The 19,346-nt window shown below is 44.2% G+C and overlaps 1 protein-coding gene across 1 annotated transcript in view; it reads right to left on the bottom strand.

Moving 5' to 3' along the window:
- Nucleotides 1-17,180, bottom strand: part of LOC133564229 (sterol 26-hydroxylase, mitochondrial) — a 20,741-nt gene extending 3,561 nt beyond the window's left edge. The window contains exons 1-7 of the mRNA XM_061918385.1: nt 16,900-17,180; nt 14,374-14,555; nt 9,587-9,786; nt 9,317-9,514; nt 3,134-3,297; nt 1,246-1,412; nt 1,082-1,163 (exon numbers count right to left, since the gene is read on the bottom strand). Of these exons, the coding sequence (XP_061774369.1) occupies nt 1,082-1,163; nt 1,246-1,412; nt 3,134-3,297; nt 9,317-9,514; nt 9,587-9,786; nt 14,374-14,555; nt 16,900-17,127 (1,221 nt within the window). The 5' untranslated portion in view covers nt 17,128-17,180. The remainder of the gene's footprint in view (nt 1-1,081; nt 1,164-1,245; nt 1,413-3,133; nt 3,298-9,316; nt 9,515-9,586; nt 9,787-14,373; nt 14,556-16,899) is intronic.
- Between the last annotated feature and the right edge of the window lie 2,166 nt (nt 17,181-19,346).

Below are 19,346 nucleotides of genomic sequence, written 5' to 3'. Positions count from 1 at the left end.
GCACCTCCAAATCCGAGTCCATGGTTCTCTCCCGGAAAAGGGTGGAGTGCCATCTCCGGGTTGGGGAGGAGACCCTGCCCCAAGTGGAGGAGTTCAAGTACCTAGGAGTCTTGTTCACGAGTGGGGTAAGAGTGGATCGTGAGATCGACAGGCGGATCGGTGCGGCGTCTTCAGTAATGCGGACGTTGTATCAATCCGTTGTGGTGAAGAAGGAGCTGAGCCGGAAGGCAAAGCTCTCAATTTACCGGTCGATCTACGTTCCCATCCTCACCTATGGTCATGAGCTTTGGGTCATGACCGAAATGATAAGATCACGGGTACAAGCGGCCGAAATGAGTTTCCTCCGCCGGGTGGCGGGGCTCTCCCTTAGAGATAGGGTGAGAAGCTCTGCCATCCGGGAGGAACTCAAAGTAAAGCCGCTGCTCCTTCACATCGAGAGGAGCCAGATGAAGTGGTTCGGGCATCTGGTCAGGATGCCACCCGAACGCCTCCCGTGGGAGGTGTTTAGGGCACGTCCAACCGGTAGGAGGCCACGGGGAAGACCCAGGACACGTTGGGAAGACTATGTCTCCCGGCTGGCCTGGGAACGCCTCGGCATCCCCCGGGAAGAGCTAGACGAAGTGGCTGGGGAGAGGGAAGTCTGGGCTTCCCTGCTTAGGCTGCTGCCCCCGCGACCCGACCTCGGATAAGCGGAAAAAGATGGATGGATGGATGGGCTCTCTCAGCCAAAAAGGTTCCCGACCCCTGCTCTAGTGTGTGAATGTTGTCCGTCTATCTGTGTTGGCCCTGCGATGAGGCGGCGACTTGTCCAGGGTGTACCCCGCCTTCCGCCCGATTGTAGCTGAGATAGGCACCAGTGCCCCCCGCGACCCCAAAAGGGAATAAGCGGTAGAAAATGGACGGATGGGCATTGTAGCGACTTGACTGTTAAAAGTTAAGGGGTTTTGTGCTTTCAAACCCTGTTGGAGAACTAAATACGTTCGTGAATCGCGGTTCCACTGGACTTTTGTCTTAGTACTGAAGGCAAAACAGGACATACTATTATAATGTTACATGGTTGCAATTAAATAGGAAAACCTACATTTTTGGGAAACTGATAACCACCGACAGCAACACTCTTTTCCGTAATGACCCTGGCGTTCAGAGGCACTACTGGATACATCCTGTCAAGTTGTGATAATAATAATAATATTAATGGTGTTACACAGTAAATTGGATTATTAAAAGCATCAAAATCCACTGTACCTCAGTGCTTCCTTGACGACGGCCCTCAAATACGGCATACGGGTCACCTCCTCAGCAGAAGGGCTCCTGTTTTCTTTGCTCAACGTGCACACTTCCCGATGGAGCTTCTCCTGGACTTGAGGGTACTTGGACAGCAGGTGAACAGTCCATGTGAGAGTGTTGGAGGTCTAAATGTAGCAAGATGTTGTTTTTTTTACAATAAAAGACTGGCTTGTTGTACATGTGCATAATTAACATAAAAAAGGCCTACTGAAACCCACTACTACCGACCACACAGTCTAATAGTTTATATATCAATGATGAAATATTAACATTGCAACACATGCCAATACGGCCTTTTTAGTTTACTAAATTGCAATTTTAAATTTTGCACGGATGTATCAGCTAAAACGTCGTGGTATGATGACGCGTGCGCGTGACGTCACGTATTCTAGAGGACATTTTGGTCCGGCACCGTTCCCAGCTATAAGTTGTCTCTTTCATCGCATAATTCCACAGTATTCTGGACATCTGTGTTGCTGAATCTTTTGCATATGTTCAATTAATAATGGAGACGTCAAAGAAGAAAGATGTAGGGGGGAAGCGGTGTATTGCGGCCGCCTTTAGCCACACAAACACAGCCGGTGTTTCCTTGTTTACATTCCCGAAAGATGACGGTGAAGCTTTACTATGGAACAAGGCGGGCAAGCCAACATCAATCAATCAATCAATGTTTACTTATATAGCCCTAAATCACTAGTGTCTCAAAGGGCTGCACAAACCACTACGACATCCTCGGTAGGCCCACATAAGGGCAAGGAAAACTCACACCCAGTGGGACGTCGGTGACAATGATGACTATGAGAACCTTGGGGAGGAGGAAAGCAATGGATGTCGAGCGGGTCTAACATGATACTGTGAAAGTTCAATCCATAATGGATCCAACACAGTCGCAAGAGTCCAGTCCAAAGCGGATCAAACACAGCAGCGAGGGTTCCGTTCACAGCGGAGCCAGCAGGAAAACATCCCAAGCGGAGGCGGATCAGCAGCGCAGAGATGTCCCCAGCCGATACACAGACAAGCGGTACATGGCCACCGGATCGGACATGGTTCCCTACCACATGTCAACCGGCAGGTTTCGGTGAGAAAATTGTGGTAATAAGTCGGCTCTTACCGTAGACATGAGCGGAGAGCTTGCGTCGTTCCTCCTGCGCCGTTTGATACTTCCACCGTGGAGAAACAAGGAAAAATAAATAAAAATCTCAGCCTGGCCCGACCAGCTGCCTTCGCCTTGTCGAGAAACGTGGCTTCCCTCAGAGACACTGGCGGTCACCACACCCGTGGCCACACCCCTCCAACTTTCAGGTTGTACAGGTACGACCATATAATCTCACTAAAACACTAGTAGCACAATAAGCAGATAATGGATTTTCCAGAATTATCTTTGTAAATTTGTCTAATAACATCTGAATCGATCTGCCGTCTAGTTGTATTTTTTTTCTAGTTCTTCACTCTCACTTTCCTCATCCAAATAATAATATGACTCCTCTAATGCGCCCTATAACCCGGTGCGCCTTATATGTGAAAAAAGATCGAAAATAAGACTATTCATCGGCAGTGCGCCTTCTAATCCGGTGTGCCCTATGGTCCGGAAAATACGGTAAATGAAAAGAAAAACATTTTTAAAATTGTCTCCCTGTAATGTTTGTCTAAACTTGAATGGGATTGTGCTGAAAATTTTAATTTTCCTGAAGGAACTCTCCTGACGGAATAAATAAAGTACTATCTAATCTACTATCTAATCTAATCAAAAGCCCAAGTGTTCCTAAAGAACCGCACAGAGCTGAATAGCCCTGTTATATGTGCCACTTCGAACAGAATTTTAGTAGAATGTGTGGACATAAATTACCGTGTCTACTCCAGCTAAAAGAAGCTCAGCGATGCTCCCGTACACGTCTTTGGTGCTCATGTCAGTGTTTGACAGCAGGTACGTTAAATACTCTCCCTCCACATCTTCATTGTTGTCAAGGCGATGCTGAATGTCCTCCAACTTCTTGTCGATCAGCGGCTTGGCTGAAATAAATGTGGAGATCTCCATGAATGTTATAAACATGCATCACTTCCTGGAATGTGTTGGACAATTTTTAGTGTTTTTTTTTTTTTTTTTTTACTTTTTAATGCAGGAGTGTCCAAACTACAGCACAATTAAAAGTTGTACAGGAGCTACTTTGTTATATTTTATGCGTAAAATACACTAAGAAAAACAATCTAATGTGTGCAAATACATGCTATCTAAACAAAACGTGTTGAGTGTAATATCTAAAAATACAGCTCAATAATAAAATAATATATTTATTCTTGGAAATACGTCGCTGACCATTCGGAAAAAAAAAAAAAAGCTTTGTGCTGAAAATGGCCCCTAAGCTGCACTTGACATCTCTGGTTTAATCCAAACCTGGCCTTGTATAACAGACATTTAACAGTTGATCACTTCAAATAATCTACAAATAATAAGAAAGATGCAATATATTTTAAAACAGGATTCAAATTCTTTTGTCAGTTAAGAACAAGGTTTCTCAAAGTGCAATTGCAAAATATTTAGGGATTTCAACATCTACGGTCCATATCATCATCAAAAGGTTCAGAGAATCTGGAGAAATCACTCCAGGTAAGCGGCATGGTCGGAAACCAACATTGAATGACCGTGACCTTCGATCCCTATGACAGCACTGTATCAAAAACCGACCTCAATCTCTAAAGGATATCACCACATGGACTCAGGAAGACTTCAGAAAACCACTGTCACTAAATAAAGTTTGTCGCTACATCTGTAAGTGCAAGTTAAAGCTTTACTAGCAAAGCAAAAGCCATTCATCAACAACATCCAGAAAGTTCAAAAGGCAGCATCTGTGATGGTATGGGGGTGAATTAGTGCCCAAGGCATGGGTAACTCCTCTCTGAGCTGCAACCTTATCGTGGTAGAGGAGTTTGCGTGTCCCAATGATCCTAGGAGCTATGTTGTCCGGGGGCATAAAGCCCCCTGGTAGGGTCTCCCAAGGCAAACAGGTTCTAGGTGAGGGATCAGACAAAGAGCAGCTCGAAGACCTATATGAAGAAGAAACATCATGGACCCAGATTTCCCTCGCCCGGACGCGGGTCACCGGGGCCCCCCTCTGGAGCCAGGCCCGGAGGTGGGGCACGATGGCGAGCGCCTGGTGGCCGGGCCTGTTCCCATGGGGCCCGGCCGGGCACAGCCCGAAGAGGCAACGTGGGTCACCCCTCCAATGGGCTCACCACCCATAGCAGGGGCCATAGAGGTCGGGTGCATTGTGAGCTGGGCGACAGCCGAAGGCAGGGCACTTGGCGGTCCGATCCTCGGCTACAGAAGCTAGCTCTTGGGACGTGGAACGTCACGTCACTGGGGGGGAAAGAGCCTGAGCTAGTGCGCGAAGTCGAGAAATTCCGGCTGGATATAGTCGGACTCACTTCGACACACAGCAAGGGCTCTCGAACCACTTCTCTCGAGAGGGATTGGACCCTCTTCCACTCTGGCGTTGCCGGCAGTGAGAGGCGACGGGCTGGGGTGGCAATTCTTGTTTCCCCCCGGCTCAAAGCCTGTACGTTGGAGTTTAACCCGGTGGACGAAAGGGTAGCCTCCCTCCGCCTTCGGGTGGGGGTACGGGTCCTGACTGTTGTTTGTGCTTATGCACCAAACAGCAGTTCAGAGTACCCACCCTTTTTGGGAACGCTCGAGGGAGTACTGGAAAGTGCTCCCCCGGGTGATTCCCTTGTCCTACTGGGAGACTTCAACGCTCACGTTGGCAACGACAGTGAAACCTGGAGAGGCGTGATTGGGAACAATGGCCGCCCGGATCTGAACCCGAGTGGTGTTTTGTTATTGGACTTTTGTGCTCGTCACAGTTTGTCCATAACAAACACCATGTTCAAACATAAGGGTGTCCATATGTGCACTTGGCACCAGGACACCCTAGGCCGCAGTTCCATGATCGACTTTGTAGTTGTGTCATCGGATTTGCGGCCTCATGTTATGGACACTCGGGTGAAGAGAGGGGCGGAGCTTTCTACCGATCACCACCTGGTGGTGAGTTGGCTGCGATGGTGGGGAAGGATGCCGGACAGACCTGGGAGGCCCAAACGCATTGTGAGGGTCTGCTGGGAACGTCTGGCAGAGTCTCCTGTCAGACAAAGTTTCAATTCCCACCTCCGGAAGAACTTTGAACATGTCACGAGGGAGGTGCTGGACATTGAGTCCGAGTGGACCACGTTCCGCACCTCTATTGTCGAGGCGGCAGATCGGAGCTGTGGCCGCAAGGTAGTTGGTGCCTGTCGGGGCGGCAATCCTAAAACCCCCTGGTGGACACCAGCGGTGAGGGATGCCGTCAAGCTGAAGAAGGAGTCCTATCGGGTCCTTTTGACTCATAGGACTCCGGAGGCAGTGGACAGGTACCGACAGGCCAAGCGGTGTGCAGCTTCAGCGGTCGCGGAGGCAAAAACTCGGACATGGGAAGAGTTCGGGGAAGCTATGGAAAACGACTTCCGGACGGCTTCGAAGCGATTCTGGACCACCGTCCGCCGCCTCAGGAAGGGGAAGCAGTGCACTATCAACACCGTGTATGGTGCGGATGGTGTTCTGCTGACCTCGACTGCGGATGTTGTGGACAGGTGGAAGGAATACTTCGAAGACCTCCTCAATCCCACCAACACGTCTTCCTATGAGGAAGCAGTGCCTGGGGAATCTGTGGTGGACTCTCCTATTTCTGGGGCTGAGGTCGCTGAGGTAGTTAAAAAGCTCCTCGGTGGCAAGGCCCCAGGGGTGGACGAGATCCGCCCGGAGTTCCTTAAGGCTCTGGATGCTGTGGGGCTGTCTTGGTTGACAAGACTTTGCAGCATCGCGTGGACATCGGGGGCGGTACCTCTGGATTGGCAGACCGGGGTGGTGGTTCCTCTCTTCAAAAAGGGGGACCGGAGGGTGTGTTCCAACTATCGTGGGATCACACTCCTCAGCCTTCCCGGTAAGGTTTATTCAGGTGTACTGGAGAGGAGGCTACGTCGGATAGTCGAACCTCGGATTCAGGAGGAACAGTGTGGTTTTCGTCCTGGTCGTGGAACTGTGGACCAGCTCTATACTCTCGGCAGGGTTCTTGAGGGTGCATGGGAGTTTGCCCAACCAGTCTACATGTGCTTTGTGGACTTGGAGAAGGCATTCGACCGTGTCCCTCGGGAAGTCCTGTGGGGAGTGCTCAGAGAGTATGGGGTATCGGACTGTCTTATTGTGGCGGTCCGTTCCCTGTACGATCAGTGCCAGAGCTTGGTCCGCATTGCCGGCAGTAAGTCGAACACATTTCCAGTGAGGGTTGGACTCCGCCAAGGCTGTCCTTTGTCACCGATTCTGTTCATAACTTTTATGGACAGAATTTCTAGGCGCAGTCAAGGCGTTGAGGGGTTCCGGTTTGGTAACCGCAGGATTAGGTCTCTGCTTTTTGCAGATGATGTGGTCCTGATGGCTTCATCTGACCGGGGTCTTCAGCTCTCGCTGGATCGGTTCGCAGCCGAGTGTGAAGCGACCGGAATGAGAATCAGCACCTCCAAGTCCGAGTCCATGGTTCTCGCCCGGAAAAGGGTGGAGTGCCATCTCCGGGTTGGGGAGGAGACCCTGCCCCAAGTGGAGGAGTTCAAGTACCTAGGAGTCTTGTTCACGAGTGAGGGAAGAGTGGATCGTGAGATCAACAGGCGGATCGGTGCGGCGTCTTCAGTAATGCGGACGTTGTACCGGTCCGTTGTGGTGAAGAAGGAGCTGAGCCGGAAGGCAAAGCTCTCAATTTACCGGTCGATCTACGTTCCCATCCTCACCTATGGTCATGAGCTTTGGGTCATGACCGAAAGGATAAGATCACGGGTACAAGCGGCCGAAATGAGTTTCCTCCGCCGTGTGGCGGGGCTCTCCCTTAGAGATAGGGTGAGAAGCTCTGCCATCCGGGAGGAACTCAAAGTAAAGCCGCTGCTCCTTCACATCGAGAGGAGCCAGATGAGGTGGTTCGGGCATCTGGTCAGGATGCCACCCGAACGCCTCCCTAGGGAGGTGTTTAGGGCACGTCCAACCGGTAGGAGGCCACGGGGAAGACCCAGGACACGTTGGGAAGACTATGTCTCCCGGCTGGCCTGGGAACGCCTCGGGATCCCCCGGGAAGAGCTAGACGAAGTGGCTGGGGAGAGGGAAGTCTGGGTTTCCCTGCTTAGGCTGTTGCCCCCGCGACCCGACCTCGGATAAGCGGAAGATGATGGATGGATGGCATGGGTAACTTATACAAATGCGAAGGCACCATTAATGCTGAAAGGTACATACAAGTTTTGGAGCAACATATATTGCCAATCAAGCAACGTTATCATGGACGCCCCTGCTTATTTCAGCAAGACAATGCCACACCACGTGTTACAACAGCGTGGTTCATAGTAAAAGAGTCCGGGTAGTACACTGGCCTGCCTGTAGTCCAGACCTGTCTCCCACTGAAAATTTTGAAGCCTAAAATACGACAACAGAGACCCCGGACTGTTGAACAACTTAAGCTGTACGTCAAGCAAGAATGGGAAAGAATTCCACCTGAAAAGCTTCAAAAATGTGTCTCCTCAGTTCCCAAACGTTTATTGAGTGTTGTTAAAAGAAAAGCTGATGTAACACAGTGGTGAACATGCCCTTTCCCAACTACTTTGGCTCGTGTTGCAGCCATGAAATTCCAAGTTATTTATTATTTGCAAAAAGATAAAAAATGTTGATGATTTTGAACATCAAATATGTTGTCTTTGTAGTGCATTCAACTGAATATGGGTTGAAAAGGATTTGCAAATCATTGTATTCTGTTTATATTTACATCTAACACAATTTCCTAACTCCTATGGAAACGGGGTTTGTAGTATTTGTCTGCGGGCTATAGAGCGTTTTTCGTTCGGGCTCCAGTACTCTGGAATGCCCTCCCGGTAACAGTTCGAGATGCCACCTCAGTAGAAGCATTTAAGTCTCACCTTAAAACTCATTTGTATACTCTAGCCTTTAAATAGACTCCCTTTTTAGACCAGTTGATCTGCCGTTTCTTTTCTTTTTCTTCTATGTCCCACTCTCCCTTGTGGAGGGGGTCCGGTCCGATCCGGTGGCCATGTACTGCTTGCCTGTGTATCGGCTGGGGACATCTCTGCGCTGTTGATCCGCCTCCGCTTGGGATGGTTTCCTGCTGGCTCCGCTATGAACGGGACTCTCGCTGCTCTGTTGGATCCGCTTTGGACTGGACTCTCGCGACTGTGTTGGATCCATTATGGATTGAACTTTCACAGTATCATGTTAGACCCGCTCGATATCCATTGCTTTCCTCCTCTCCAAGGTTCTCATAGTCATCATTGTCACCGACGTCCCACTGGGTGTGAGTTTTCCTTGCCCTTATGTGGGCCTACCGAGGATGTCGTAGTGGTTTGTGCAGCCCTTTGAGACACTAGTGATTTAGGGCTATATAAGTAAACATTGATTGATTGATTGATAGTATTCAATTGTACGGAATATGTACTGTATTGTGCAATATAGTGAAGTGAAGTGAATTATATTTATATAGTGCTTTTCTTCACGGTGTAAGAGGGGTTAGTGCGTCTGCCTCACAATACGAAGGTCCTGCAGTCCTGGGTTCAAATCCAGGCTCGGGATCTTTCTGTGTGGAGTTTGCATGTTCTCCCCGTGAATGCGTGGGTTCCCTCCGGGTACTCCGGCTTCCTCCCACTTCCAAAGACATGCACCTGGGGATAGGTTGATTGACAACACTAAATTGGCCCTAGTGTGTGAATGTGAGTGTGAATGTTGTCTGTCTATCTGTGTTGGCCCTGGGATGAGGTGGCGACTTGTCCAGGGTGTACGCCGCCTTCCGCCCGATTGTAGCTGAGATAGGCGCCAGCGCCCCCCGCGACCCCGAAAGGGAATAAGCGGTAGAAAATGGATGGATGGATAGCGCTTTTTCTCAAGGGACTCAAAGCGCTTTACATACTATAAAAGTTTACATATACTAATAAAAGTTTCAATCAATCAAAAATAACTTACCAAAGCTGAAGATGCCCTCCCATCCGTCGATGTAGCGTCCCCAATAAGGCAGTAGATTCCGGCTCCATTTGGGCGTTACCACCACGGCAAAGCTGTTGGAGAACATCTTGGCGATGGAATTGATGAACTGTTGGGTACCGGCTGGAATCTCCTTCTCCAGAGCGCCGAGTCGGGTCTCAAACAGTATGGTGGAAATACCTTAAAATGAGGACGAGCAGAATATAATTCAAGCGAAGCTAGAACCATCCGGGTAGAACTTACTGGACTTACCTTCTAGTGAAAAACAGTAAAACTCATTGGCCAAATTCCCCACCAGATCTCCTGTCGGGCTGCACCGGCGCACGTAATAAAGCCTCTTGATGAAGTCCGCAACCACGGCATTGATTATGCTGCCGTACAGAGCGGAGTCTTTGGGATGCATCATGCGCTTGTTCAACAAGGTCCTCAGCTGGTACCAACTCTCCCCCTCCCTTGAGAGACAAAGATGATCCCATTAAAATGGAAAACGGAAGAAATGCCCAGGCACTATTTCATGAATACCTATGTAGTCTATGATTCGGGTATAGTCTGGTTCAGGGACGTATCACCAAGTTCTGGGCCCGCGTACATAAGTTGGACTCCGCCGAGGCTGTCCTTTGTCAAAGACTCTGTTCATAACTTTTATGGACAGAATTTCTAGGCGCAGTCAAGGCGTTGAGGGGATCTGGTTTGGTGGCTGCAGGATTAGGTCTCTGCTTTTTGCAGATGATGTGGTCCTGATGGCTTCATCTGGCCAGGATCTTCAGCTCTCACTCGGATCGGTTCGCAGCCGAGTGTGAAGCGACTGGGATGAGAATCGGCACCTCCAAGTCCGAGTCCGTGGTTCTCGCCCGGAAAAGGTTGGAGTGCCATCTCCGGGTTGGGGAGAAGATCTTGCCCCAAGTGGAGGAGTTCAAGTACCTCGGAGTCTTGCTTACGAGTGAGGGTGAAGAAGGAGCTGAGCCGGAAGGCAAAGCTCTTAATTTACCGGTCGATCAACATCCCATCCTCACCTATGGTCATGAGCTTTGGGTTATGACCGAAAGGATAAGATCACGGGTACAAGCGGCCGAAATGAGTTTCCCCCGCCCGGGTGGCGGGGCTCTCCCTTAGAGATAGGGTGAGAAGCTCAAAGAAAAGCCGCTGCTCCTCCACATGGAGAAGAGTGTTTGGGGCACGCCCGACCAGTAGGAGGCCACGGGGAAGACCCAGGACACATTGGGAACTATCTTTCCCCTGGGAGGAGCTGGACGAAGTGACTGGGGAGAGGGAAGTCTGGGCTTCCCTGCTTAGGCTGCTGCCCCCGCGACCCGACCTCCGAAAAGTGTAAGAAGATGGATGGATGGATGCAATTTAAAAAGTTGTTCCTATTTTTAAGTGCCAACAAATTCAAGATAAAGTGGCCGTGTTATGAATTTCAAATATCATATAGTCAGTCATTATTCATTTAAATATGATCGTACATAGGTCAAGTTGTCCTTCACTTCAGAGCGTAAAGTCGATATTAGCTGGTACACATAGGATTATCCATTAGATGTCAAACTCAAGACCCGGGGGCCAGATCTGGCCTGCGACATAATTTTATCTGGCCCGCAAACACCTGAAAATTGACTGACTGACTGATGGATTGAGAAATTTATTGACATCTTAAAGAATTGAATCCATGTAATGCTTTAAAACGGCAACTGGATGGCACAAAATCCAAAAGGCTTGTTTCCATTGCGGTTCATTAAATATTCATCACATTTGATGTATTCAATAATAAAATATACACAACCTGCAACATGTATATAAAAAAAATATGTTAAAAAATGGATAAATGATATACATATACATATGTATATGAAAATACCCCCCCTTCCTTCAGAAGCAGCCTCAGTGATGTAACCAGGGACCACCCAAATAAATAGAGGAGCAGGTGGGACTGAACCTTAGAGCGTAGGTTGTATCTGTAAATAAGAGTACAGCCCAAAACGTCTCTCCTCATTGAACTAAATTGAACTCTGTCTATGCATGATTCCTTGCTTCTTGTCTGTTTAATAGATGTCATCAGTGTTTGAACCTGACACATATAAACCTGTTGGATGCTTCGGGGATCGATTTTGGTTCAGGTCAGGTAGAGGTTGAGCTGAGCCATGATTTTATGGCAGTTTTAAAATTTAGTAGGGACGTTTGAATTTTAAGGGATATGATATGTGTCAATAAAGTACTCACGAAATGTAATTGATTTTTTTTGGGGGGGACAGTAAAATTATATGTACGGCTTGAAATTGCAAACCTTTTAAACTTTAATAGTATCCGATATCTCAAAAAATATTGCAGTATATTATTATACTTTCCAAACATGTTTTAGTCTTAATAAAAACAATTAAAAATACTTCACTTTACAGCAAATTACCCATCAAATTAATGAAAATGACAATAAATGTTATGGTTTCATAACAGCATATTACTGTAAATTGAGAAAAACTAAAAAAAATGTGCGTTAAAATTCTGTTTAAATTGCCAGTTTTTGACTGTAAAATCTACGGTTGTTGTTTTTAACGTTGTGTTACTGTGATTTGTTTTTACGATAGAAGGACTGGCAGCTGAGTTACCACAATAAGAAAATAACTTGTACTGTTTTTCCACTAACAATATAATGTTGTAAAAAACAATGGAAATTTAGCACAAGAATTCTGGCAACTAAGCTGCCAGCGTTTTCAGTATAGTACCGATGTCCGGTTCTTTTGTGTGTGTTAGCAAAATATTAATTGTTTTTGGTAAGAAAATCTCTTTTTTTGCATTATTTAAAAATGAGCCGATTATAACAACTACTGTCCCGTTGTTATGTCTTGTTTCATTGTCTCATTTCTGAGTCTCATTTGCGGGTATGACACGAAATTGCAATTGCAGGTTCAAGTCCAAGACATTAGATGGCAGTAGTGTATAGTTCATGGTGTGTTGGTCAGCTCAGGCTTTGATGTCTGTTGCGCCCTACAAAGTGTCTTAATAAAATCAATTAAAAATACTTCACTTTACAGCAAATTACCCATCAAATTAATGAAAATGACAATAAATGTTATGGTGTTATTACAGCATATTACTGTAAATTGAAAAAAACTAAAAATTTTTTGCGTTAAATTTCTGTTTAAATTGCCAGTTTTTGACTGTAAAATCTACGGTTGTTGTTTTTAACGTTGTATTACTGTGATTTGTTTTTACGATAGAAGGACTGGCAGCTGAGTTACCACAATAAAAAAATAACTTGTACTGTTTTTCCACTAACAATATAATGTTGTAAAAAAACAATGGAAATTTAGGACAAGAGTTATGGCAACTAAGCTGCCAGCTTTTTCCGTATAGTACCGATGTCCGGTCCTTTTGTGTGTGTTAGCAAAATATTAATTGTTTTTGGTAAGAAAATCTCTTTTTTTGCATTATTTGAAAATGAGCCGATTATAACAACTACTGTCCCGTTGTTATGTCTTGTTTCATTGTCTCATTTCTGAGTCTCATTTGCGGGTATGGCACGAAATTGCAATTGCAGGTTCAAGCCCAAGACATTAGATGGCAGTGGTGTATAGTTCATGGTGTGTTGGTCAGCTCAGGCTTTGATGTCTGTTGCGCCCTACAAAGTGTCTTAATAAAATCAATTAAAAATACTTCACTTTACAGCAAATTACCCATCAAATTAATGAAAATGACAATAAATGTTATGGTGTTATTACAGCATATTACTGTAAATTAAAAAAAAAAAAAAAAATTTGCGTTAAATTCCTGTTTAAATTGCCAGTTTTTGACTGTAAAATCTACGGTTGTTGTTTTTAACGTTGTATTACTGTGATTTGTTTTTACGATAGAAGGACTGGCAGCTGAGTTACCACAATAAAAAAATAACTTGTACTGTTTTTCCACTAACAATATAATGTTGTAAAAAAACAATGGAAATTTAGGACAAGAATTCTGGCAACTAAGCTGCCAGCTTTTTCAATATAGTACCGATTTCTGGTCCTTTTGTGTGTGTTAGCAAAATATTAATTGTTTTTGGTAAGAAAATTTCTTTTTTGGCATTATTTAAAAATGAGCCGATTATAACAACTACTGTCCCGTTGTTATGTCTTGTTTCATTGTCTCATTTCTGAGTCTCATTTGCGGGTATGACACGAAATTGCAATTGCAGGTTCAAGTCCAAGACATTAGATGGCAGTAGTGTATAGTTCATGGTGTGTTGGTCAGCTCAGGCTTTGATGTCTGTTGCGCCCTACAAAGTGTCTTAATAAAATCAATTAAAAATACTTCACTTTACAGCAAATTACCCATCAAATTAATGAAAATGACAATAAATGTTATGGTGTTATTACAGCATATTACTGTAAATTGAAAAAAACTACAATTTTTTTGCGTTAAATTTCTGTTTAAATTGCCAGTTTTTGACTGTAAAATCTACGGTTGTTGTTTTTTAACGTTGTGTTACTGTGATTTATTTTTACGATAGAAGGACTGGCAGCTGAGTTACCACAATAAGAAAATAACTTGTACTGTTTTTCCACTAACAATATAATGTTGTAAAAAACAATGGAAATTTAGCACAAGAGTTATGGCAACTAAGCTGCCAGCTTTTTCCGTATAGTACCGATGTCCGGTCCTTTTGTGTGTGTTAGCAAAATATTAATTGTTTTTGGTAAGAAAATCTCTTTTTTTGCATTATTTAAAAATGAGCCGATTATAACAACTACTGTCCCGTTGTTATGTCTTGTTTCATTGTCTCATTTCTGAGTCTCATTTGCGGGTATGACACGAAATTGCAATTGCAGGTGCAAGTCCAAGACATTAGATGGCAGTAGTGTATAGTTCATGGTGTGTTGGTCAGCTCAGGCTTTGATGTATGTTGCGCCCTACAAAGTGTCAGTACTGTAAGTACGCACTAGCTGTTGGTTTGAATGAATAATTAGGCCAAATGTGCTATTGCCAAGTGTTTGCTCAGGTGGTACTTGGTGGAAAAGGTTTGAGCACCACTGGGATAAAACGTGCTTTGTGTTGCCACGCATCAGTCTTACTCTGTGAACGGTCCGTAGCCGAATCCTTTCATGTCCCGATAGTCTTTCCAAAGAGACATGTCTCCTCGCCGAGGAAACTTCTCCTCATTCCTCAGGAGTTCCTCCAGCAGTTTTGGTGAGTTCAGGGCCACGGTCTTTAGTCCATCTCTGTATATGGGCCCGTAAAGTCGCTTTTCATACAGCTGATGACAGGAAAAAGTCAATGAAAGACATGGGTGTCGATGCATGAGGACGAAGGTCACAATTTTAACTGCTTGTCAATAGAGTACTGTACCAAAACTTTTTTTACATAACATAACAAGACACCAATAAAAAAAATAGGGCGAGTACAGTAAGATGACCTATTTGTTTTTACTTAGCAGTCCCTACAGGAATTCAATGTTTTTGGGGGGATTTTTGTGGTTTAAAATGCCCGATTTTGTGGCAGCTTTTTTGTAATGTCTCGATTAGTTTTCTAAATTTTGATTTTCTTATCTACAATGGCCGTCAAAGGGTAAACGCCAGAAAAGACCAAACCACACCCATGCTACAAACTACTATAGCTTCTACAATATTGTTTAAAAAAACCTCCCGCCATTGTTTGAGCTTACTTCATAGTATCATGTAAACTATGGAGGCCTAGTGGGACAAAGATAAATAAATAAAGAGATATTTTAATGATTATTTAAACGTCTCATCAATAAATAAAACCATTGTTTTGAAAAAAAAAAATATTACCAATTAATTAAATCCTAAAATAATGAAACCATGAACAAATTAAATCAATAAATAGTTAAATCATGAAATATTTAAATCAGTGGTCCCCAAACTACAGCCCGTGGGCTTGATCCGGCCCGCCAGCGTCCAAAATCCGGCCCGCGGGACCCCAAAATGGACAAGCGGTAGAAAATGGATGGATGGAAGTCCCATGTTCAAAAAAACAAATTTTTTTTATTTAATTTATTCTATTTTTGTATCATTTTTTAAAAAGAAAATCTGTCCTGTCTAATCATTTTGTACCGCTTGTTACTCTCAGTGTCTCCTAGCCGCTCAGGCAAATCATGTGGTCCAAAAATTTATTTTTCCATCGATAATGTGACATCAAGTGCGCACTCTTTCAGTCAATTAGCGCAAGGAATACATATATATATATATATATATATATATATATATATATATATATATATATATATATATACATATATATATATATATATATATATATATATATATATATGTACACATGTGTATATACATACATGTATATATACATACATATATACATATATATGTATATATATACATATATATACATATATATGTATATATACATATATACACATATATAAATACTTATATATACATACTTATATATATATATATATATATATATATATATATATATATATATATATATATATATATATATATATATATATACTTGATCCGCCTCCGCTTGGGATGGTTTCCTGCTGGCTCCGCTGTGAACGGGACTCTCGCTGCTGTGTTGGATCCGCTTTGGACTGGACTCTCGCGACTGTGTTGGATCCATTATGGATTGAACTTACACAGTATCATGTTAGACCCGCTCGACATCCATTGCTTTCGTCCTCTCCAAGGTTCTCATAGTCATCATTGTCACCGACGTCCCACTGGGTGTGAGTTTTCCTTGCCCTTATGTGGGCCTACCGAGGATGTGGTAGTGGTTTGTGTTGTGGTTTGTGCAGCCCTTTGAGACACTAGTGATTTAGGGCTATATAAGTAAACATTGATTGATTGATTGATTGATATATATAAATATATATATATCCCACAATGGAGACCCTGCACTGTTGAACAACTTAAGCTGTACATCAAGCAAGAATGGGAAATAATTCCAAAAGCTTCAAAAATTGGTCTCCTCAGTTCCCAAACGTTTACTGTGTGTTATTAAAAGGAAAGGCCATGTAACACAGTGGCAAAAATGCCCCCTTTGCCAACTTTTTTGCAATGTGTTGCAGCCATTATATGCTAATTTAATAATTATTTGAAAAAAAGAAATAAAAGTTTTTCAGTTTTAACATTAAATATCTTGTCTTTGCAGTCTATTTAATTGAATACGAGTTAAAAAGGAGTTGGGACTTTAACTTTAATAATATGACCCCTTTAATGCATGTTATGGTATGAAAAATTTGGTAAGCACTTTATTATTACGGCGAAAGAGAAACCCTTCAGGAATTTATGGTTACACGAACATGCCAAGAGAGCTCTTTATGTTTGCCTAGAAACAATAGGTGGGTCAGTTTACTCACTGGCTCTACTCACCTTATCCATTACTGAGAGGCAAACTAATCCCTTTCCACTGTACTTTTTTTTTTTTTTTTTTAACTCAGTGTTACTGTGTTATGTGTTAAAGTTATGCATTCCTCCACCTTGGTCCAAACATAAAAGTACATTACATAACCCCGTACTCGGTCCAAACATGCATTGCACAACCCCAGGTGTAGAGTTTCTCAGCATCTTAAACGAGTGAAAAAGCTGGTATCAACCGTAAACTGAACAAAGTACCTGGAGCTCATGCAGGCGGCTGTAGAAACCCTGGACCACCATTCTATAGAGCAGCTCCAAGGGGCTGACATGTGGGAGATCCCTCACGGTCCGAGGCTTGTCCGACTCCTGCGAGGCTGCAAGGGAACCCGGAGTGGAGGACGCGCTCCTCGACCACCTCAGGAAGACTTGGGGAACAGTGACTGGGCTCCTTGGCATCACCCTCTGTAACAGCCATGCAGCAGCCATGACAGGGTAAAAAATAGAATACGCTGAAGAGTTTGTGTTACACCCAAGAGCTGAGAAGGGAGGAGCTGGTCCTCACGGAAAGTTTAACCCTTCTCGCCCAGATGTAATGGATCTACTTTGAAAATTTTAACACATTACTCTTCATTTACAATTGAAGTTAAAAAGTGGCTTTGGAGCGATCAAAGCTGCTCACACGGTCAATAAGGTGGGCACTATGTTTGACAGATCAACTTAATGTGTGTTATATTTATCCATGACAGCATTTTTGCTGTAAATTGTGAGGTGTGTCTGTTAAAATCATGGTTGTTTTCACAAATGATGACAGATGTGAACAAGAGCATGTATTGTCTTTGTGTGATGATGTAAATGAGATGTGGTTGTATTGTATATTAGATCACATAAATCGCATTTCCCCAGGGTTCGGTCCTTGGCCCTGCACTCTTCAGCATCTACATGCTGCCGCTAGGTGACATCATACGCAAATACGGTGTTAGCTTTCACTGTTATGCTGATGACACCCAACCTTACATGCCCATAAAGCTGACCAACACGCCGGATTGTAGTCAGCTGGAGGCGTGTCTTAATGAAATTAAACAATGGATGTCCGCTAACTTTTTGCAACTCAACGCCAAAAAACGGAAATGCTGATTATCGGTCCTGCTAGACACCGACCTCTATTTAATAATACAACTCTAACATTTGACAACCAAACAATTAAACAAGGCGACTCGGTAAAGAATCTGGGTATTATCTTTGACCCAACTCTCTCCTTTGAGTCACACAAAAAAGCGTTACTAAAACGCCCTTCTTTCATCTCCGTAATATCGCTAAAATTCGCTCCATTCTGTCCACTAAAGACGCTGAGATCATTATCCATGCGTTTGTTACGTCTCGCCTCGACTACTGTAACGTATTATTTTCGGGTCTCCCCATGTCCAGCATTAAAAGATTACAGTTGGTACAAAATGCGGCTGCTCGACTTTTGACAAGAACAAGAAAGTTTGATCACATTACGCCTGTACTGGCTCACCTGCACTGGCTTCCTGTGCACTTAAGATGTGACTTTAAGGTTTTACTACTTACGTATAAAATACTACACGGTCTAGCTCCATCCTATCTTGCCGATTGTATTGTACCATATGTCCCGGCAAGAAATCTGCGTTCAAAGGACTCCGGCTTATTAGTGATTCCCAAAGCCCAAAAAAAGTCTGCGGGCTATAGGGCATTTTCCGTTCGGGCTCCAGTACTCTGGAATGCCCTCCCGGTAACAGTTCGCGATGCTACCTCAGTAGAAGCATTTAAGTCTCACCTTAAAACTCATTTGTATACTCTAGCCTTTAAATACACTCCCTTTTTAGACCAGTTGATCTGCCTTTTCTTTTCTTTTTCTCCTATGTCCCACTCTCCCTTGTGGAAGGGGTCCGGTCCGATCCGGTGGCCATGTACTGCTTGCCTGTGTATCGGCTGGGGACATCTCTGCGCTGCTGATCCGCCTCCGCTTGGGATGTTTTCCTGCTGGCTCCGCTGTGAACGGGACTCTCGCTGCTGTGTTGGATCCGCTTTGGACTGGACTCTTGCGACTGTGTTGGATCCATTATGGATTGAACTTTCACAGTATCATGTTAGACCCGCTCGACATCCATTGCTTTCGTCCTCTCCAAGGTTCTCATAGTCATCATTGTCACCGACGTCCCACTGGGTGTGAGTTTTTCCTTGCCCTTATGTGGGCCTACCGAGGATGTCGTAGTGGTTTGTGCAGCCCTTTGAGACACTAGTGATTTAGGGCTATATAAGTAAACATTGATTGATTGATTGATTGACATTGTTCTTTGGACAAGCGGTAGAAAATGGATGGATGTTCTTTGACTTAGTTTGTCCAGTAAATTGTTAGACTAGTGCAGGGGTCACCAAGGCGGTGCCCGCGGGCACCAGGTAGCCCGTAAGGACCAGATGAGTAGCCCGCTGGCCTGGTCTAAAAATAGCTCAAATAGCAGCACTTACCAGTGAGCTGCCTCTATGTTTTAAATTGTATTTATTTACTAGCAAGCTTGTCTCGCTTTGCTCGAGATTTTTAATTCTAAGAGAGACAAAACTCAAATACAATTCGAAAATCCAAGAAAATATTTGAAAGACTGGGTGTTCACTTGTTTAATTAAATTAATTAATTTTTTTACTTTGCTTCTCATAACTTTCAGAAAGACAATTTTAGAGAAAAAAAT

Source organism: Nerophis ophidion, linkage group LG13, assembly GCF_033978795.1.
Source record: "Nerophis ophidion isolate RoL-2023_Sa linkage group LG13, RoL_Noph_v1.0, whole genome shotgun sequence".
NCBI lineage: Eukaryota > Metazoa > Chordata > Actinopteri > Syngnathiformes > Syngnathidae > Nerophis > Nerophis ophidion.
This window is presented reverse-complemented; position numbering and strand designations above follow the sequence as displayed.